Source organism: Nestor notabilis, unplaced genomic scaffold (genome assembly GCF_000696875.1).
Source record: "Nestor notabilis isolate BGI_N333 unplaced genomic scaffold, ASM69687v1 scaffold22757, whole genome shotgun sequence".
NCBI classification, from domain to species: Eukaryota; Metazoa; Chordata; class Aves; order Psittaciformes; family Psittacidae; genus Nestor; species Nestor notabilis.
Window position 1 is genome coordinate 5581 of NW_009937242.1, and position 22205 is coordinate 27785.

Here is a 22205-nt window from a genome sequence, read left to right on the forward strand (position 1 = left end):
TCCTCCAGCTCCCGAGACACTTCTGCCCGCTGCTTCTCCACCTTGGCTCTGGCAGCGCGTTCAGCCTCCAGCTCCTCCTCCAGCTCCTCAATGCGGGCCTGCAAGAGACAGAATCATACAATCATGGAACGGTTTGGGTTGGAAAAGACCTTAAAATCATCCAGTTCCAACCCCCTGCCATGTGCAGATATCCCCTTCCGATATTGGAAGGGGGCCTACAAGGATGCTGGAGAGGCACTCTTCATCAGGGACTGTTGCGACAGGACAAGGGGTAATAAGGCAGATGTTCTAAGATGCTCCAGGTTTCATCAGCATCTTTGCTCTCCACAGCAGAGCAAGGTGAGTCCTCTGCTGCTGGGGAACAAGCAGCCACCAGCCTGGAGCAAAGGCCTGGGCTGGGTTGGGTTCTCAGAGGCAGACGTGTGTGGTGCTCCCTGGCTGTGTGTTTTGCAGAGCTCCTGCTCTCGTCTACATCCTGCCATCAGAATCCAGGCTGATATTGCTTCTTTTCAGTGGGAACCTCCATGCTGTAATCTGGGGCCCTCTCTGATAGGAAGAAGCCCAACATACTAGGTTTGGATCTTCAGTTTGGGCACTGGGTTTAAGGTTTTAATCTGAACAGAGAACTACATCGTAGAAGCTGTTCCTCCTGTTGGTGCTATCATTCACCTCAATAGTTCATTCTTTAATGAACTTCTTTTCAACCCATCATATTTTGGCAGAGGCTTTGCTTTTTTCATCACTCTTCTGCCTAGGAGATGTCCCTGTGTTCAGAGAGGGTCTAGCCCATACAGATTCCCCATCACATGTAATGAAACAGAGGACTGCTAGGCTGTGAGAACAGTTCTTCCTACCATACCTGGAGCTCCTTGATCTTCTTCTGCAGCTGGGCCTCTGTCACTTGCCCATCTTCAATCCTTGAATTCAGCTGACTCATTTCAAAGTCTTTCCTGTACAGAAAGAAGGCAGAGCCCCTGGTCAGACAAACACTGTCCTCCCAAGTCCCTCTGGCTCCTGAAGCCACAGGAAGATTGTTCCCTGAATTGTAACACCCAGGTCCAGAGGATAAACAAACCCCCACAGGAAAGAGACCACAGGGGTAAGAAGCTGCTCATGGACTACTCTGAGTGAGGGTTGGAGAGGCCAAACTGGCACATTCAAAGCCCCATCCCAGCAGCTCCTGCAGAGGCCACACATCCACTTGGCCCAGAGGTGGGCACTGGCCTGGCAGAGTAAGCACAGAGCCCAGGCACAGATCACACACTCACTTCTTGAGTTTCTCCTCCAGCTGCTGTTTGTCATTCTCCAGATCCATTACAGACTCTTGGGTCAACTTCAGGTCTCCTTCAAGTTTCCTCTTTGCTCTTTCCAGGTCCATGCGGACTTTCTTCTCTTGTTCAAGAGAGCTTTCCAGCTGGAGAATGAAGGGTGACAGGGTAGGGAAGGAAAGGATCCATTGCAGCCCCAATGTCCCCATGTCCATTGCTGTGGGAACTTCACCCAGCCCTGAGAGCCAGAGCTCTTTCCTGCTTGGTCTCCAGTGCTCTAGATCACGTCTTGGTTCAGGGCCAGTTTGCTAATGGGGATGTTCACCAACTGCCCATATTAAATGGGGATCTGATAATGATCCCACTCTCCAGACCCCATCAGGGACAACCTGGATGTGTGACTCAAACCTCTCTCACTTCACTGTCTGTGACTCACATCATCCACTTGCTGCTCCAGTTTGACCTTGGCTTTTGTCAGTGTGTTGACTTTGTCTTCCTCAGCCTGCAGGTCATCCAGGGCCTGCTGATGGGCCTCTTGCAGTGCTTTCTTCTCTTTTGTCAGCTTGGCAATGATCTCATCCAGAGCAGCCATCTCTTCAATCAGGTTTTTAACCTAGAACAGGGAGGTCAACTGAGCACATCTTCTTAGGGAGAGGGATGCTGAGCTAATACCCATAAGAGGCTCCCACAAACCAGCAACCTTGTCCCTGATGTTTCTCTTTGGCACCTCCACAAGCTCTGAGGCCCCAGAGCAATGAGGCTGTGCTCTGCAGGGAGGTCACTCACCTTGTTCTCCGTGGCATGCTTCTCCTTCTCCACCTTGGCCAGCGTGATCTCCAGGTCATCAATGTCTTTCTTCAGCTCTGCACACTCATCCTCCAGCTTGCGCTTCTTGGCGGTGAGGTCTGAGTTCATCTCCTCCTCATCCTCCAGACGCTCTGTCAGCTCCTTCACCTTGGCCTCCAGCTGGATCTTGGACTTGATCAGCAGGTCGCAGCGTTCCTCTGCATCTGCCAGGTTGTCTTGCTCCTGGGACAGGCACAGGAGAGCCAGCACTCACCCGCTGCCCCAGGAGCACACCTGCAGGCTCTCAGCCATGCTACCCTGGCCAGAGCTGAAGCTCTCCTCGTGGAAGGGGTAGAGCAAGCCTGAGGTGCTCAGGTGGACAAAACCAGACAGCGCTGTTTATAAGGTCCATGGGACAACCACTGACACTAAACAGGGCCAAAGAGCTAACAGCAACTGAATCTTTCCAGAGGATGGAGACACTGGAAGACACTTCCTGGCATAGGAACAGCACAGATCAGCCACAGCTGGTGAGCAAACACTATCATCTCCCCATCCCCTTGTGAGGAGATCACCCTTCCCACGCCAGGGGAGCACTAATCCCCATGGCAGCTCTAAGATGGCAAGTCTGTGATGATGCTTCAGGTTTGCACCGAGTCTAACATGAGGGGGTCTCAAAACTGCAAGAAGCTGGAGAAGGGACCTAGGATGCTCTGCTGCTTCTAACCATGGACCCTGCACTATCTTTACACTGCCAGAGAGGGGGTGAGGCACTCACTGCCTGCAGCTGGAGAGTCAGGTCGTTCTTCTCCTGGATCATGGAGACCTGCTTCTCTTCCAGCTCCTTTCTCTTAGCCTCGGACTTCTCCAGAGCTTCCTTCAGCTTCTGGAACTCCTCCTTCAGGTTGGACATTTCCTTCTCAGTCTGAGCAGACTTGAGTAAAGGCTTGATCTTGAAGAACAGCTTCATCCAGGACCAGTTCTTGACAGCATTGAAGGCCCGGATGTTCCACTGGATGGTATAGAGGGCTTCCCTGGAGGGACATAAGCAGAGCATCATCACAGGTGTAGATTCTCCACGTCCCACCCCTACTGCAGCAGAGACCTGGCATTTGCAGGCCTGGACATGGCTCTATTCTCCATCACTATGGAAGTATGCTGAATGAATGGCACATTGTTTGCACACATAATGGCCCTAGTGGGATGGGTGGTGTGGCCTGGCTTTCAGGTCCCTTCACCCTGCATCCCTCTGAATCTTCCAGTGGAAACCAAAGGCTTCCCCCACCCAGATACACTGAGCCTCCCTGCCAAGCCCATGCCTGACCTCTCACAGGTCTGCCTCCAGCCCTTCAGGACAGGGCTTTACCCAACCACTGCCCCAAACCCACTCAAATGTGCAAAGGAACAAGGAGACACACAAAGTTCTGCCGCTCCCCCAGCCCCAGCTCTACCTCCTGCTGATGATCTTCTGATACTCGATGCGCATGAGGTGCCCGCGGATTCTGGCCTGCAGCATGGTCAGGATCTTGGCCAGACGCTCATCCCGCATCTCCTCCAGCAAGCCCAGCAAACCAGCCTTGAAAAACACCTGCAGGCAGCAGAGGGAGAGCAGGGTCAGAGCAGAGAGGGCAGAGGGCTCAGGGGTAACATCACCCACCAGGCAGAGCTGACCTGTGGCCAAAGCAGGGCCACACAGAGCAGCGAGGGCTGCACACTGCAGGTTCAGTGCCCTCCCTACTCTGCACTGGTTGAAGGGGCACCTACACAAGGCACCACTGAGCACCAGAGCTCCCTGCCCTGAGTGGACACCAGCTCTGTGTTGGGTGGCATGAGGTCAGGCAGCAGTGACCTGCTTAGACCTGTTTCTTCCAAGCCTGCATCTTCTCTGCCCCTTCAAAGGCCACAGGCAACCTGCAGAATGCCCGGATGCAGCAGGGCTGTGGCCAGGCAGAGAGCAAGCTGGGCATGGAGAGCAAACTGGGACTGCAGAGACAGGAAGGACAATGTCCCTACACCAGCTGCCTGGTCTCACCTTGGTATGACCAAACTTGTACTGAGAGTGGTCCAGTTCCAGGGAGCTCAACAGCTTCTCTGTGGCCTTTCTGCTGTCCACAAACTTGTCATCTGGAATGGCTGTTGGATTCAGGATACGGTAGCTGCAGGGACAAAGCAGAGGAGGACATGCAGGAGACACTCCAGAACAGAGTCGATGGTTCTATCATCATCCCTGTACCCCAGTCATGCCAGTTCCCTCTAGAAGTACATTGCTGCTGCACAGGCTGGACCCATGTATGAACCAATTGCTCCAGGGCACTGTATGGGCTGTTCTGCAGAGCAGACACCAGGGAACCCTGACAGATCTTAGTGCCTGAACACAAGGAGGACTATGCAGGAAGAGGCCAGTGGTGGATGGGCCCAGGTGGAGAGCAGTAAGGAACCCAAGGGCAGAGAGAAATGGACCTGAGCCTTGCCATCATCTACTTGCACCAGCCCTGCATTCCAAACATCACCAGCCCTACTGCCTCCTCATGTCTGGCACCAAACTCTCCATGTCTGGCAGCACAGAGCAGCAGCAGAGCTATCTCACACCACACATGCACTGGGATTGTGGTGGTGGCTCAGACCAGCCCCACACAAGCAGGTCAGAGCCAGGGCAAGTCTGTGTCCCCTCAGAACACATGTGGGTTGCAAGGAAGAGGAGAGAGTTACCGCTGCTTGAAGTCTGCGTAGAGGATCCTGTTGGGGAACCCTTTACGGCAGATGCGGATACCTTCAAGGACACCATTACAGCGCAGCTGGTGCAGCACCAGGAAGGCATCCATGGCTCCTGGGGGTGAGAACAAGATGGAGCAGACACTTAGCCCAAGTGGACAAGGGAAATGGAGCTGCAGCATGGATCTGAACCCTGGACACAGCCCATGGCTTTGAATGAGGGTGTTAATCGGTGCTGCAGCCTGGGCCTCGGGTGGTGGAAGTCAGTGAGCCTGAAAGACTCTGCTGTGCCTGCTGTCATGCACAGGGCAGCCCAACCATCAAGGCACAGCCAAAGTGGGAGCCTGGCAGAACTCATTCTCCCCAGTAGAGGAGACTGGTGTGGGTCACAGAGGTTTCCACACTGAGATGGGGCTTGGTGTCAGTGGCAGCAGAACTGCTGCAAGACAAGGGTTGGAGAGAAGGGGAGTGCCAGAGTCCTTCCAGCTCCTACATGTGGATGTCACCCAAGGGAATTCCCTGGGTGCTGTCTCAGTCCACACTTACCCGGGGTCTTTGTCTCATTGGGGATGATGCAGCGGACAAAGTGGGGCTGAGTGGAGCGCAGGTTGGTCATCAGCTTGTTGAGGTTCTCCTGTGGGGCAGAGACAGGGGATGAGGCACGGGGTGACAGCTCTGCTCCCCTACAACACTTCTCTGCAGCCCTCTCCTTCCCCCACAGGCAGGGAAGAGCAAATGCTGAGAGTCCCTTACCACTCTTCATGGGAAAGGAGGAATTTCCTCCTGCTCCCTGCACTATCCTGCCAACAGGACATCCCCAGCCCTATAGCAGGACCACTGCATCCTGCCAGGGGCAGAGCAATGGCAGAGGGGACCGGGAGCTTCCTCAGTGTTTGCAGGTAAAGATTTGCTGCAGGGAACTGCCAGGACCACAGCACTGAGCATATCCTGGTAAACGGCTCTGCTGGTGTCACCAACACTGCGCTCAGCATCCTCCTGATCATCCACACTGGCATCCACACTGCCTGCAGCCCTCAGCTCATCAGGTTTCCCCTGCACTTCCACAGTGCTTTCCATAGCCTTTGGCCACAACAGAGGGCCCTGCCAATCCAGCCTGGGCCTCCTTTCCTGTCCAAGGCAGGGCTGAAGCCAAGACTTGGCCCTGTCTTTTCCTATGGGAAAGGCATCTGCACCCTCAATCTTTGCAGGCTGCCTTCCCCTGCTCGTACAGGCTCAGCCTGCTGGTGAACACCTTCCCACAGCTCCACCTCACCATCGGGCAACTTCTTGCCACAGATACCTTTCCCCAAGGCTCGTGACTTGTCCAGGAGGGGGAAAGTCACACATCTCCCTGCTGGGGGCTCAGACACCAGCACTGCCCTCTGCAAGCACCCTGTCACCCCAGGGCTGTCAGAGCAGGACACAGCATTGGGCTCACACCTCCCTCTGTGCTGTTTTCCAGTGGCTTAAGCTCTGGGGTGGACAAGTAACTTCTGTGGTGAGCATGGGGTGTCATCCTGAGCTGTGAAAGAGCTCAGGTCACCTCCTGCACAGGACAGCAGCGAGGTGCCTGCTCAGAGACCTGCAAGATCCTCCTCCATTTTCTTCTGCCCAAAGGCTGTCCTTCCCGCTGACAAGAATGAGGAGAGAAGTAGCACAGACTTAAAGTGATGTTCATGTAATACATCACCTAAACATCACTACAAGTCTTAACTGCCGCTCTCTCAAAGGCGAAGGAGCTGTGAGCAGCATGTGAGCAAGCATGACGTGGGCAGAAGCAGCACAAGCCAAAGGGAGCCACTGCTCTCCCAGCCTGGAGCTCCATGTCCCTCCCTAGAGCAGGGGGAGAGGGCTGGGACTCTGCAAGGCACTGGCCCCTTGCACAGGGATGAGAGGGTGTCAGGAGCTTTTGCTCCTTCAGGAGCTCTGGTGGTCCCTCAGGTGCAAGATACCCCAGAGTCTTGGCAGGGGAGTGGGATGACACGGGGACACTCAGAGCATGCTTCCCTATGGCCCTATGAGGGACTGGCTCTTACCTTGTGCAGCTGAGACACTGTTTGGAAAGAAGCTGCCTTTTTACGTTTCTCCTTGGTCCCTGGCTTGTGAGGTTCCTCTGTTGGGTTGAAATATTGATTCGTTACATCAGCACAACATCTGCTTGGCTTGGAGGACACAGGAGCACCCCCAAACACTTTTGAAACACACACAGGCCCTGCTCTCTGTAGTAGTGCCCTGCTGCAGAGCAAAGCCACAGACCAGAAACATCTCCCACAGCACCCAACTCTGGGTGTTGCTCCTCATATCTTGGTAACAACAGATCCCTTCACACATCTCAGGTCACAGGGCCACCAGGACAGTTCTTTAAGCACCACACAAGCTCAGCCTAGTCCTAACCCCCTAAAAGCCCTTAGGCCAGCACTGTATCTCCAGAGCACCCACCTACCCAGGTCAGAGAGATTTTAGGGGTCAGTGTGGCTCTTCCCTTTGCCTGGGCTGCTAGGTGCAGGAATACTACACCAACAGGCTGTGAGGGTGAGGAGGTTTTGCTGCAAAGGGAGGGGAGATCGAGCTCAAGAAATGGTTGAGGTTGTTCCTCACCTGAAGATGAGCCCACATAGTTCTCATAGAGGGAAGCCAGGAGCTTGTTTTGGGATTTTTGGAAGACAGACACCACTGTCTCATTCAGGGGGTCCTTGTTCTTGTCCAGCCACCCAATGATGTTGTACGGCACCTTTCAGAGAGAGAAGAGGCAAAGGTAAGGACGGTGCTCCCGGGGGATGGGGGGGTGCTGTGCAGGCTGCCCGGGACGTACCACACCAGCGTAGTGCACCAGCTCAAAGTGCGCCTCATACTTCCGCTTTTTATCCGGCCGGGGCTTCTGGAAGTTGGGTGACTTCCCAAGGTGGTTGTCATAGAGCTTAGCTTTGAACGACATGTCGGAGGCTTTTGGGAACATGCACTCCTCTTCAAGGATGGACAGGATTCCCAGTGGCTGCAGGGAGAAGGGGGTATAAAGAAGTCTGAGCTCAGCCTTGCCATAGCCCATCCCAGAATGGGGGATTCCCTCTGCCACTGAGCAAAGCTTGACCTGGGAGACCTCATCCTCTTTAAGGCAAACGGTGCAAGACGTTGACTATGGGACAAGCTATCGCTGGTGCATTCCAGGCTGCATCTGACCTCCAGCCAGTCAGAGTGGGACCAGCCAAGCCTGCAAGACTTGGGGGCTTGCCCAGGTCCATCAGGCTGTGGGAAGGGGAGATCCTCTCCACTACCCTGATAGGTGAGCTCCTTTCCACTGAAAGAGGTGAGTTTCTGCCATGCAGTGGTAGAAATCTTTTCTACAAGCTGCTCTGAATCAGCAAGTACTTAGTAGGAGGCTCTGAGTGGCAGCAAGTGGGTAGGAATATGGGGCAGAGATCGCTGTTCTCTGGAGGCAAAGGCTGCACTAGGTTTTGTGGCTCACCAGTGGGTAGGAACAGAATGTCTGTGGTTTCATGAAGTCAAGATTTGTGTCAAAGGGACTCAGTGGGCTGGAAGCTCCAGGTAAGTGTGGGGAAAACAAAGCTGGGCACTTCCCAGTGGCTCGGGAGGGAATCATTCCGTCTCTAGTAGCAGAGCACCTCCAGGCTTTGCAAACAAGCCTCCTACCAGAAGTATCATTCCTGTGCCCTGACTCGTGCTTTACCTTCTCAATTAGGTCAATGCAAGCCTGCAGGTCCAGGCCAAAGTCAATGAAGACCCATTCAATGCCTTCCTTTTTGTATTCTTCTTGCTCCAGGACAAACATGTGGTGGTTGAAGAACTGCTGCAGCTTCTCGTTGGTGAAGTTGATGCAGAGCTGCTCAAAGCTGTTGAACTGTCAGAACAAAACAAATCTGCATCAGAAGGAGCCTCAGACGTGAAGGGATTCACTCTTCTGCTTCGTCTGGGTGTGAGGAGTGATCTCTGCTAGGCTCAGCTGGACTGCTACCAGAGCAGGTAGCCAGGAATCACTGGAGATGTGCCCACAGCAGTGTGAGCTGCCTGTTAGCTCCAGACAGATTAATTCAGACAAGAGCTCATTTTCCTATCAAGGCAGTTTCTTGGAGGAGGTGGAGCTGTCAAACACCAGGGGACTGAGCTGTCTGGCTACAACATCCCCCTAGTCCCATTGCAGGGGGCCTGCAGAACTCACGTCAAAGATCTCGAAGCCTGCAATGTCCAGTACTCCGATGAAGAACTGCCTGGCCAGCTTGGTGTCCAGGGTCTTATTGATGCGAGTCACCAGCCACTTGAACATGCGGTCATAGGTGGCTTTAGCCAGGGCTCCCACCGCATAGACAACCTGCCAAAGCACATCACAGAGCAGGCCATGAGCGCTGATCCTTCTCCCTGCTTTTGTAGGAGCCAGAGGCTGAAGAAGAGAGCTCCTCTGGGCACACAAAGGACAGACCCAGGGATCTCATGGTTACTGAGGCACACTCACCTGCTCCACGTTCTGACCTTTGGTCACATACTCATTGCCCACTTTCACGCGAGGATGGAGCAAGCCCTTGATGAGGTCAGCTGAGCTGATTCCCATCAGGTAGGCAGCTTTGTCAGCACCTGTAAAGCAGCACAAAGGCGTGAGGAGCCAGCATGAGGAGCCAGCATGAGGAGCCAGCGAGGAAGCCCCAGAAAGGAAAAAAGACAATAAATAAAACTTCCCAGCTCGCCTGTTGCTCAGTGCTCACTATACATGTTTTCCCACCTTCTCTAGAGTCTCCTCCAGTGTCTGGTGTGATTTTCCCATCCTGGGTATTGTATGATGCTTTCAAAGTCTGACCTCCTGCCTAAGAAGTTACTGTTTGGAGGAGATGGCTGTAGCAGACCTGCTGCACCTTACCAGGTTTTCAAGCCTTATCTGGGAATCTCTATGCAATTTCCAGTGGAAGCCTGGATTCCCATGCAGTGAATCTGAAGTGACCAGAAAAGAGGTGATGTTCTTGCTTATAGACTCCTGACAGCAGACTTCAGCTGGAAAATCACCTCTGCAGGAAATCACTGCTAAAGCAAAACCCTCAGTAAAGACCAGGCAGCAGGTGAATCCTGTGCTGACATTCCTCAGGCAAGGGGAACTCTTTCTTCATGGACATTAGCATGAAGGTCTGATCCAGGTAGTCACTCAGCTTAAGTATAGTGACTGCTGAAGCCCTCCAGTTAAGTGATAGGGTTCCCCCTTCTCATCCTTCCTCGAAGCTTGCTCCGTTATATGGGAACCAGGCATAACGCAGCAGTGCAAAAGCAACAGAAGGTATTTGAGCTCTGCCTGAATTTCCAGGTTTGATTTTCAGCCTGACCATTCTCTTAGACCTCTGATTTGCACTGGATTTTCCTAAGCAACAATCAAGGAGAAGTATTAGACAGTGGCTGTATCCTACTCTAACTGCTCTTCAGGAGGCTGTGTCTCAAGCAGGTCCCTGCAGTCCTGACCATGGCCTGGCTCATGCCCTGTGGATGACCTGCTCTGGGAAGCTGTCAGTGCCAGAGAAGAGGTGATGAAGGACAGCAGAAGACTGAACAAGGTGAATCACAGCCAGGGTGTGACAGCCTGTGGTGCTGCTGAGGAAGGTCTGATGCAGATGAGACCACCTACCACTTGTAGAAAAGCTGGTCTCATCTATGCCCTAAGTCTGCCAGTTCAAAGACCAGCCCCTTTGTGCACCTACAGCAGGACCTAAGCCCGTGTGCTTGCCTGGGATAACAGCCACCGACCTTCACAGACCAGGCCAGGGAAGTTACCACACTCTGCCCCTGGAGGATCTGTGTGCCCAGGCCAGGCTGGGCAGAGCTGGCAGCGTGGAGCCAAACTCACTTTCAGTGCCGTCAGCCTCTGCCTGCTCTTCCCGCTGCTTCTGCTTGAACTTCATGTTGCCAAAGTGCATGATAGCACCCACTATTTTATAGGAGCCGTATTTCTCATCATTGCTGAAGCCCAAGATGTCCATGGCGTGCTGAGGAGAGACAAAGCAGTGTAGATTGAACAACATCACCACTCTGAGGTGAGGTCTCCTAAGGTGCTCTCCCTATCCTGGGGCTCTGGGCGGGGTACTGTATCCAGTGCACATCTAGCTGAGGAATCCTGTCCATGGGATTTTGAATGTGAGGCCAGCTCCCACCAGACCCATCTGAAAGCAAAAAGACTAGCCTAGCATCCACAAGCAGGAGGTTTTCCAGGCTGAGCTCTCATCTTCTCCTGGGAGCATGGGAAGTGCTCATGTGCTACAGAGCCTTCCTAATGCAGGGAATTACTCTCACTTCTCTGCCTTGATGAGTCTGTTGATGGAGATCAGTCACTTTGCTCTTTCTTTGTAAGCTCACAGCATGTGTAGGGCAACTGCCAATAAACCAGAGGGAACTCACAGCTAATTTAGAGAGGGACATAGAAAAGCCATGTCCCCATGTCCTGGGGGGTTGTGAAGAGGTTGTGCACTCCCCTGGCTCGGGCTGTGCAGTGGGAAGGAAGTTCACGTACATCTGTTGCCATGAGTTCCTCGCCATCATCCATGTTGTCCACCGTAGTTACACCCTGAGAGCAGAAGTGGTAGTCGTAGGGGTTGAGGGAGAGCAGCAGCATATCTGTTGGGGGAAGACATGCAGAGGATGAGGCCAGTCTGACAGAGACAAAGCTGGGGCAGAGGGGCAACACTGGGCACAGATGAAGAGGTAAGGCTTCACCAGCTCTACTAGAGGGCACCAGCCAGTGGGAGGAACACCCTCTTCAAGCCCAGACAGGTCCACACGTGGGTCCATCTCTTCTGTGATGTGCCTCCTGCTTGCTATCTTGGGACATGGCTTGGCTGCAGACTGATATAGAAGTGGCCATCCATGTCCTCGTGACCACCAGATAAGATTACTGCTCCACACAGTGCTCCACACCTGCCTAATAAGGTCTTGTCCTTGAGCTCAGGAGCCCGCAGCCGAGGGGCTGACCACCCCAGGGACTGTGCCAGCATCTTCCTGCACTGTGGAGAGGGTTCTGTGCACTCCATGGGGCCTGGCACCTGAGAGCAGGGCTGCTCAAAGCACAGGACTGCCCCAGGGCAAGCTCTCATCCATTGGGACTGTCCTAGGACATGTCTACAGCAGCCAGTGAGCTGTGTAGCTGTTTCCAAGCTCACCTGGAACAAGTCACCTCACTCGGGTGGCTGAAGGAGCTCAGAGTAGGCTGCAAAACACTTCCCCCTACCCTGAAATGAGTAAGAATCCACCCTGCACATGGTGAGGTTGGTGTTGTACCCACTATATGACAAGGACTCAAAGCAAGGCAGCTTTGCAAAGTGTGCTCCCACCCTGCAGATAGACCCAAAGCAACTTCTGCTCCTAGACAGTTGCAGGAAGGGCTTTAGTCTGGCTTCTCTGGGAGGATAAAAGAGGCTGGAGCAGGTGGCCTCTTGAAACCCCTTCCACCCTGAATTATCCACCAATCCTACAATCCTGCGCAGCTAACAAGGCATCTGAGGGCAGTACTTGCACAGTGAGCTGGGTTTGCTCATTCCCTGTGGACCCCAAATCTAATACAGAGCCCTTTCTGGCTGTTTTCAGGCTGTCATGCTATAAAGCTTTGGCTGCCTTACCTTGCAGCTCTGGTTTCTTCCCAGAGAGGATCTGGTAGTAGATGTGGTAGCTCCGCTCTTTGGGCTGCTGGAAAATCACTCTTGATTTTTCCAGAAGATCTAGAACCAAGCAGGGCAGCAGGGTCAGAGGAGGGATTGTGCCCAGCCCTGGCACACATGGGAAGGTGTGATCCCTCCCCAGTGCAGCGGGCACAGCTTTACTCACAGATGTCAATGTCTGCGGAGGCCAGCTTCCCCGAGGGGCCGAAATGGATCCGGATGAACTTGCCCTGGAAACACGCGCAGGAGGTAAGTGCTGGGCTTGGCGACACACTTAAACAGCTCCCAGAAACCTCAGACAACTACAAGGCATTGTTAATTTCCCACTTCTTAGGCTTCTCCTGATGCCAGGCAAGTTACTGGGCCCGGTGAGGGGCGTGTGGGTGAAGTTCTCTGGTTTGTATCATCAGCGTCACCTCAGGCTTTGAACACCAGGCAGGCAGAGATTTCACCCACAGCAGATAAATCCCTGTCATAGAATCACTACAGAATCCCAGACTGGTTTGTGTTGGAAGGGACCTTAAAGCTCATCCAGTCCCAGCCCCCTGCCACGGGCAGGGACACCTTCCACTAGAGCAGGTTGCTCCAAGCCCCTGTGTCCAACCTGGCCTTGAACACTGCCAGGGATGGGGCAGCCACAGCTTCTCTGGGCACCCTGTGCCAGCGCCTCAGCACCCTCACAGGGAAGAGCTTCTGCCTCAGAGCTCATCTCAATCTCCCCTCTGGCAGGTTCAAGCCATTCCCTTTGTCCTGTCCCTACAGGCCCTTGTGCAAAGCCCCTCTCCAGGTTTAGGAACAGCCCTGTTCTTAAAGCTGAGCAGTTCTGTGGGGCAGTGTGACACTGAGTCTGCTCCAGCCTCCTGCTCCGTGATGTGCTGAGGAATCTCACCCAGGAGTGTCTCCCTTCTACCAAGGCACAGGAACAGGCATCACAGTATCCCACAGCACACCAAGGCTGGGCTTAGCAGAAGAGATGCTGCTCCCTGGAAGGGGCACACAGTACGCCAGGCTGTGCTTACTGGCCCGCTCAGCTTTGCTCCTGTAAGGGACTTCTCTGCAGCCACTGTGACACCAAGGCATTCATTCTGCACACCATTTACTGCACTGGTGTAACCAGAAGAAGCCTGGCCTCAGCAGTCCAGTCCCACCAGGAAGCAGAGCCTCCTGCCTGCTCCATGCCTTTGGCTCACACCATACAGAACACAGTGGCACAAGTGATGCATTCAGCTTGCGTGAACACAGCACGTTAGCTCTCTGTCTTGCTCAAGACACTTACAAAACGCGAGGAGTTGTCATTTCTTATGGTTTTGGCATTGCCAAAAGCTTCCATAGCTGGGTTAGCCTCAATGATTTGATCTTCGAGGGTGCCCTGCAAAACAAACCCAAAGGATGCGTCAGCTCCCACCCAGCCAGAGGGGATCTGTTACCAACAACACAGGGAAACAGTGAGCCGGGCTTCTTGCACCATCTGCCTGCTCTGCCCTTTAGCTGTCTTGAAGAGCCTGCTGCTCCTCAGGCATCTCTTTGTCTCACGAAGCAATGCAGATGGTTTAGAGGTCAGCGGAGCTAGGCTTTGCAGCAATGCTCTCTGTGGGCTTCTCCTTGCCTAAACTGGTCTCTCTGAAGACCCAGGCTACTGTCCTCTCTGCACACAGCAGTCCTTAGCCCCTTTCTTAGGCTGCTACAATATGCAAACCAAGAGCAAGCACGCGTTGTCACCACAACAGCCTGTAACATTTCAGGCTCTGACTCTGACAGGCTTTTCCTCTTTCACCAAACTTTAGTCTGGGACAGTTTAAGTCACAGAACATTGCAGAAGTGACACAGAAAACAGGCTTGATCTATGACTCGTGCACTAACAACGTGCACAGCAGGGTCACAGTGTGATGGAAGCACACCACTGGTCCCAGTCAATGCGATCTGCTGGACTCACTGGAGCTCTCCTGAGCAAGCCCCAGAATTAACCTCGTCTTTCCATTCATATTTCACATCACAGTTCAAAGATGAAGAGGCAGCCTCCACCTAATGCAGGCAAAGCAGGACGAGAATTCAAGGAGAGAACCAAGCCACACAGAGGACAGTGGAGTCTGACAACAGCAGTAGAGTTTGGTGGCACAGGCTCCTGCAGGATCTTTCAGAAACACTTTATGGCCATGCTCTAACACATTCCACAGGGCTTTCCCTGGACAGGAAACACCAGCTCTGAACTCTGCCCACCAAGAGCTGTGCTGGGCCCATCACTGCTCCCCAGCTCAGCAGCTCCAGCTGTGTGGAGGGTAAAGAGACAGGGAGCAGCTGTGAATCACAGCTTTAATCAACTGCACTTTGTGTCTGGGATAGCCTCCAATCTGTTATCCTTAAATCCAGCGTGTTCTAAAGCTGCCTGGCCTGTGAGACTCAATGGGGGCTGCCCCATGGGCCACCCTGAGACCCACAGCTCCAGCCCTCCAGCGATCTCACTTTTAGGAAGTTTGCCCAAGTGGCCCTAGACTCATGTATTTATGAGCCTCCCTTTAGTGTGCACCAGATAAAGGCTGTCCCTCCGTGCTCAGACATAGAAGCTGAGGACCAAGGACGTAGGGCTGAGCCCTCGAGGTGCTGGCAGTGCCAGAGACTGAACCATTGCTGGATTTCCAAAGGAACCCAGTTGTTTCCTTGGAGCTAAGCAAGCACCTCAGAAATGCACCCCAGAGAAGGACATAAACTGCCTGCAACATGGAGAGGTGAGCCAGTTCGGGTCTTTGCAGAGGATGGCATGTCCAGGCATCATGAGAACCCAGGTCTGAAGCCAAAGCACAATGCTGCCCATGGCAAAGAGGCTCTTCCCCTGCTCCTCAGCACCACCACCCTCAGCTGGGCTTTGAGGCTTGGGGGAACACCAACAGCTCAGAGAGTGGAGGCTTCACCTTCTCTTTGGAGGAGCCCACACCACCCCCAGGCAACACATTGCTGGGTAAAACCAGCGTTTGAAAAGCAATGATCCCTTAAAGGAGAGGTTGGAGCCAAAAAGGTAGAAAGTCACTAAGGTATGAAACACCAAAGCTTCAAACTATGGGAAGGTGGGAGATAGATACAAAGCTAAGTGGAGAACTGAAGACTGCCCCTGCTCCCATGGTGAGGCCCCACACAGGCATTCCTCATCACCCATTGCTCTGTGGCACAGCAGAACTCTGTCCTCAGCATTAAAGATTAGGAGTCTACAACACTTACCCCAGTTTTAGTGGCAAGAGCTGCCTAGAGAAAGAAAAGAAAATGGTCTTTAGCAATCCAGAAAAGGCAGGCAAGAACCACAAGAAGCATGGTCAGAAAAGCAGGGCATGACCATTTAGTGCCAAAAAACCGTCCAAGAAGAAAAATGGGAGGATTAAACTTTGTAAGAGATGCCAAAAAGTTGTTAAATAGATTAGCTCAAGAAAATAAAGAAATGCACCAAAAAGCAAGAACGGTTAAATCCAAACCCAAAGAAGAGTAAAGAAAATAATGCTGAGGTATTGCTCGACTGATACCTAACGCAGCCAGTTTGCTTCTAGAGGGGAAAAGCAGGCTCGAGCCTCAATGTATCAAGAAGAAATAAGCACTTGCAAAGGCAGCTCAAAAATAACCAGCACCAAAGAAATGCAAGAATCAAAACAAGAGCAAGAAAAGCACAAGGTAGAAAAGGGTCAAAATGAACAAGAGGAGGAAAAAAAAAGGAGTAAAGGATGAAAAGCAAGGCTTAAAAGAGGCAAGGTGGGAAATGGCAGGTTTATTACTCTGTTCTTTTAATGCTCATTAAGAAGAAGCTCTGTGGGGTGTTGAGGGAGGAAGAGAAGATAAAGAGGGCACCAAAAGCACCTCTTCCAGGCTGCATGGGTTGAGCAGCCACATGAAAAAAGACCATTTCCCCTTGAGCAGAGTAATTTCAAGCCTTGCTTGTTCAAAAGGCGAGGAAAAGCCAAGCCCTGGGTGGGTCAGACCAAAACACGCTTCCAAATGCAAAAAGATGGGGGAATTAAAAAAGAAAAGAAGTAAAAAGAAGAAAAGGGGAGGGGAGGGAAAGAAAAAAACACCAAAGAAAGGAAGAAAACAGCACGAGCTTGTTTCAAAAGAGGGTCTTACTAATTTCTTGCCCGGTGTGTCGCCCAAGGCTGCGACAATGGCAAAGTACTGAATGACCCGCTTGGTGTTTACAGTCTTACCAGCACCAGATTCTCCGCTTAGAGCAACAGAAATACACAGATCAAGGGCATGAGGCAAAGAACAGGCAAAACTTCAAACAGAGACCCTGCCACCCTGCTCATTGCGCTAGGGAGGAGAAGCAGAGGCTCGGAGGGGTGGCACTGTCAACCCCCTCCAGCCTGGGGGTGTACGTGCTTGTCTTTGGGGCTTATCTTAGGAGCGAAACCCAGCTCCATCCTTGCCGTGTCCCCCTGCGAGGTGCCGGGGGGGTCAGCTGCCCGCTGCAGCTATGGCAGGAGGTGCTGGCACCCTCCAAGGCTGTACAGCCCCAGCCCCGGGGCTTCAGCTGTCCGGGATCAGGCAGGACCCAGGTCTGCTGCTCCTGCTTGGGTGGTTTCAGCACGTTCTGCTTTGTTGGGGGGTCTTGGAGGCCACCACACCGGGTGGATCCTGCACCAGGCACAGCCGGCGGGCTGGCTGAGCTCATCTCTATAGTTAGCTGCTCTCCCATTGTAATCCCAGATCACAAAGACCCCGGGGGGGGGACCACCGGACACGCGCCAAGCATCTCTCCACAGCCCCTGCCTTTCCTAATTAGGCTATGGCCAAGGCTAAAAATGTCCATGGCTCCTGGCAGAGGCATAGGGTCCTTTAGAGTCCTTTATATAGCCCTTATCTATATGTCACTTGAAATCAACCTGGCCTACTCCCTCCCACATTACCCTCCTCCCTCACCACCACCCCTCTGGCCACTGCTGCCACCATCTCCCTGTGGCTTTGGCCACCATCTCCCTGTGGCTTTGGCCTCCATCTCTCCTTCCCCCTCGCTCCTCGGAGGCAGTTGGGGTGTCCCATGGCAGCTTTGGGGTGCAGGGGAGCCTGCTTGTCACCTCACATGGTGGCTACGTGTGAGGTCGGGTGGGAAGGGATGGAGAGCTGGCAGCTGCCAGGACAGGATGGAATGGGATGGGGAGACATAGCTGGGGGGCTCCCCTGGGGAACAAGGTGCTGCCCAGGCACCTCACATCAGGCTGGGCAGGGCAAGGGCATGGAGGGGCACTTACGTGATGAGCATGGACTGGTTTTCACGGTCTGGAAGAGAAGGAGGAGGCATTAGGACAGTGCCACCCACTTCACCCCCAACCCCAAAAGCACAGACCCCCCAGGATGAGGGTCCCCAAAGTGAGGGCTTACTGCGCAGCATGTCATTGTAGGCATTGTCGGCGATGGAGTAGATGTGCGGGGGAGCCTCGGTGCGCCGCTTGCCCTTGTAGGCTGCCACCACCGGCGCCGTGTAGACGGGCAGCCACTTGTAGGGGTTGATGGTAACACAGAAGAGCCCTGAGTAGGTCTGAAAAGGGAAAGGAGGCGGGTGAGGGATGGGGGTGTCCCAATGTTCCTTCATCTCCCCACCCCACGGGGTGACCCCCCGTCTGCCGAGTGCCAGTGGCTTACATAGATCATCCAGTGGGAGTAGCGGCGCTTCAGGTTGTAGAGCACAGAGGCCTCGTTGAGGTGCGTCAGCATGGCCATGTCCTCAATCATGTCGAACTTGGGGGGGTTCATGGGCTGCAGCTCATCCTCCTTCACCACCCGCGTCTGCCAGAGGAGGGGGACATGTCAGATGGACCCCAGTGAACACCCTCTAAACCTGCTCGGTGGACGGACATGACATCCCCATGCTGGGGGCAACCCTGACCCCATGCCTGCTGTGCTCCAGTGTGGGGTGCTGGGGTTACCAGAGCCCCCGCCACAAAGCCCTGTTGGGACAAGCAAGCCCCAGACCTCCTCCCTCCCAGGGAGATGGGCTGTAGCTGAGCCCAACAGAGGGGATCCAAGTCGGGGGACACCAAGATGTCACCCCACAACGTGCTCAACACCTCTGTCTTGTGCTCTTCTTCACAGCCTAAAACCCTCCAGGAAACATGGACTATTGCTCAGAGAGATCCCTGGCTGTCTGGGCAAACAGCAGAAGCCTGCACTCCATCACTGATAACTGTGTTTGTTTAACCCCGGGAAGCCAAGCACTGGGAAACTCTCATGTTACGAATCCAGCCTGAATGGAAGAAGCTGCATTTAGCAAATGGTCTTGTTAATAAAGATGAAATGAAACCTTTCAAAGAGTTTTTTACAGGTGGATATGAAGTGTGTGGTGTTAGGAGGTGTTAGGTGTTGGAAGCAGGAGCTGGAAATGCTGATCCAGGGAAAGCAGATACACTTTCAAATGTTGGAAATCTACAACAATGTTAAGCAAGAGAGTTTCAAGAGGGAACAGCAGAAGAGGTTTGGAAGCTGCATTGTTGGCAGAAGCTGCTTTGTCGGCAGAAGCTGAAGATCTTATAAACATCAGAATAATCTTTTAAAATTTATACCCTCTCCCCAGTAAACTTTATCTTGGGGAGGGCAGATTTCTTTACTTTTTTCCCCCCCAGTTTCAGACAAAAAAGTTTCCAAAGCCTTGACACTTCCCACAGACAGTTACATGTATTTCTTCTAAATCCAGCACTTCTCAGTGCCACGCTGACCAGCTGAGGAATAGCAATAATAAAGTCTGTGATTTACTGCCTGGGCAGGTCCTTGTGATTCTTTCCCAGTGTTACACCAGTCAGAGTCTCTGCACTCTCATGAAGTTGCGGGGCCATAAGACTCCCATAGTCAAGCCAGGAATAGTCATTATTCCATTTGCAGCTATTTGTACTGGATATTATGTTGACAAATCCCAACTGATTCTTGTTTGCTTATTATCCTGATAAATACCAGCTGATCCTGCCTTGCTTTGCCTCCCTCCCGCTGCTGGCAGGCTGGAGCCTCACCATGAGGCATAGCTGGTGCTGCCCCTTGCCCAGCGCCTGTTCTCCCAACAGCACCACAATCCAGTGCAAATCCTGGCTAAAACAAGCAGGAATTGGCCAACTGGCCCCTTACCTCTGGTTTGAACCTCGGAGATGAGCCGGGCTGTGCTGGGGCAGCCTTTCCTCCCACAGCCCAGAGCTGTGCTGGGCCAGGGCTGTCCCCTTGGGTCTGCCCCGCACAGGAACAGTGATAGAAAGCCAGTGCTCCATGGGGGGATGCTGAGCTGCTGCCACTCTTGGCGGGTCATTGGTGTCCTGACACCGCATCCCCTCGGGGCACCACTGATCACCCGGGTTATCAGCAGGAGCTCAGCTAGTTTCAGACGTGAGCTTGTCACATATATCCCCCCCTCCACACCCACTTGCTCTCCCTTGGTAAATGAAAGGTATTTTGCTTACTTCCTTATTTTTGGTTTCCACAGTGACTTTGCCACCAGTGCTTTCTTTGATTTCCACTTCAATATAAGCTTCTTTCTCATCCGGGATCCAAGCACGCTTCTTTCCTGGAGAAGGAGAGAGGAGAAGATAGGAGAGGTAAAGAAAGGAAAGGAAAGGGAAAGGAAAGGAAAGGAAAGGAAAGGAAAGGAAAGGAAAGGAAAGGAAAGGAAAGGAAAGGAAAGGATAACACACAAAGCAGGTTGAAATGTAGGAAACTGTTTGACATTGTCAATTGAAAGCCACATGAATGCAGTCAGATAACATGGAAGAACAGTGATTATTCCTTCCTGCATTCTATGTCATAGGAGCTGGGGTTTCTTTGCCTCCTTGATGTTTGGCAGCTGCTTATTTTGCCAGGGTCAACTTTTAGCCTGACACAAGTCTGCTGCTCTCATGTGCTTGCACTCAGAGCATCGTGAAAAAAGGACGGTGAGAGGAAGCAAAACTCTCCTCTTTTGCTGAACCAAGAGGAGCAAGTTGGGCCCTGGAGCCCGAGCCGCAGTACAGCGGGGTGGCTGGGACAGTGCAGACACCTCCAAACTGGAGCTGGAGAAGGCTTTGACCTCCCTCAGCCCATCTCCCTCAAGGGCCACCTCTGCAAACAAGGGGAAAGTCAAAAACCTGCTTTCCCTCCTTCTGAGATCTTCCTCCAGGGCAGTGAGGACAATTCTGTAATGCCTGCTCCATGAGGAGCAGCACTGGGAAGGGGATGGGGACGGTCTCCAAAGAGAGCCATGGCCAAGGGGCTGGCATGGGGCACACACATGGGGCTGTGCCGAGAGCTGCCTCAGGGTCTTACCATCGAAGGGGATTGTCTGAAGCTTCAGCTGCTCTGTGTAGCTCTTCCGGAGGTACTCAGCAGCCTCCCCAAACTCGCTCATGTCCAGCATAGACATCTTGCCTTGCTGGAGGAAGACCTGGCAGCAGTGAAGGAAGAGTGCAGGTATACCCGAACACTGCAAGGAGGGAAAGGGTAGTGAGTCAGTGCATGGGGAAAGCACCCACCACTGGGCTGATTAATAAGAGCAACATGCTCACCAAATGAGCTTTTAACTTTAGAGAGCCAACAGCGACAACAATAGTAGCTAATAATAACCATAATAACAAGGCAATTACCAAACACTTTCCCTTCTGCTGCTATCCAGCCCCAGCTTGGTGAGCCAGCACCGCTTTGGTGTCAAAAAGATCATTCACATTATAGGTGCCACCAGAGATTGTCAACAACACCCCTTTACTTGATAAACTCAGCTCAAGCTTGTTCCAACTTTACAGACCTGCTGGAGCCCTGGTACCCTGCACAAAACCTCTGCAAACACCCGCATCTGCTGGAAGATAAAAGCAAGGCTGGAGGTATTATCCCTGGGAAGACCCCTTCTAGAGGATCGCCAAGAGAGCTGCTTGGAGAAGATGGTGCTTTCCAATATCCATCTACTGCAGTATGTCACAGCGGAGCTCCGGGACACCGCAGCGATCACAACCACAGCCACTGGTGGTAGCCAGCAGCTTGGCAAAGCACACAGCCCTTAGCAAAAGTGCTCCTGGTGCAGGTCTGTCCCACCCTCCCCTGCACCACCGCAGTCAGCCCCTGTCCTCCAGGATCATCCACCCTGCAGAGGTGAAGCGGGTTAGTAGCAGAGGACAAGCATGCAACACAGACATGCTCTTTCTTACTAACCTTGGTGATAGGACTGAGTGGCTGAGTGCGTGCAGTAAAGCCCCTTTTTATTGTGTCTGTCAAGGTCAGAGTGGGAAAAGATATGTCAGAAATTCCCATGTGTCATGTCCACACAGCTCCATTGGTGCTGCTGTCCCACTGCCCAGAGAGACACAAAAGGCAAACCTCGCTTTTATCTCTCTGCAAGTGCAGCCTGGTTATTTTTATTCCTGTATTGTCAGGCAAGTACAAAGGCAGAGACTCCAGCTCGGGAAGGCAGCGCAGATCTCCCAGCCTGCCCATGCTGCCTGCTTGGTGGGGAGACCCCATTCCCTCCTGAGCATTCCCTCCTGCTTCTTCCCCACACCCTGCCAGGGGAGCTGCTGCCTGGTGGGATGTGTGTGGCCACTGGCTTTCCAAGCTGGAGCATCCCAACCTCTTGTTCAGCTCCAGTTCAGCCTTTCCCTGGACCTCAGATTGCCCAGGACCTCAGGGCTTGGCCTCTGCTACCCCACTGTCATCTTCTCAAAGGGTTTGGCTTGTTCCTGAGGCCATTGCCCATTTAACACCAACCACCACAAACACCAGAATTGGCTTTTCTAGTTACATGTGTGAAACTCAGTTTTGCCAGAGGGGCCTGATGCTCCCTGAGCTGCAGTGGCCTGTGGGCAGCCCCCAAGGCAGGCTCGAGCCCCCCCCCCTC

General features: G+C 53.1%; 1 protein-coding gene across 1 annotated transcript in view; it reads right to left on the bottom strand.

Annotated features, from left to right (window-relative positions):
- The window catches only part of LOC104408987 (myosin-7B-like), a gene marked incomplete at its 3' end in the record, with an annotated part of 26320 nt that extends 5576 nt beyond the window's left edge, over window positions 1–20744 (bottom strand). The window contains 28 exon segments of the mRNA XM_010018742.1: window positions 1–98; window positions 860–950; window positions 1269–1414; window positions 1705–1881; window positions 2055–2297; window positions 2833–3088; window positions 3506–3642; window positions 4087–4210; window positions 4764–4881; window positions 5313–5400; window positions 6803–6879; window positions 7365–7497; window positions 7579–7758; window positions 8452–8622; window positions 8941–9090; window positions 9232–9350; window positions 10600–10738; window positions 11260–11363; window positions 12362–12460; window positions 12567–12630; window positions 13677–13769; window positions 15611–15634; window positions 16499–16595; window positions 17623–17650; window positions 17753–17909; window positions 18014–18157; window positions 19810–19913; window positions 20648–20744. Of these exon segments, the coding sequence (XP_010017044.1) occupies window positions 1–98; window positions 860–950; window positions 1269–1414; window positions 1705–1881; window positions 2055–2297; window positions 2833–3088; window positions 3506–3642; window positions 4087–4210; window positions 4764–4881; window positions 5313–5400; window positions 6803–6879; window positions 7365–7497; window positions 7579–7758; window positions 8452–8622; window positions 8941–9090; window positions 9232–9350; window positions 10600–10738; window positions 11260–11363; window positions 12362–12460; window positions 12567–12630; window positions 13677–13769; window positions 15611–15634; window positions 16499–16595; window positions 17623–17650; window positions 17753–17909; window positions 18014–18157; window positions 19810–19913; window positions 20648–20744 (3458 nt within the window).
- Between the last annotated feature and the right edge of the window lie 1461 nt (window positions 20745–22205).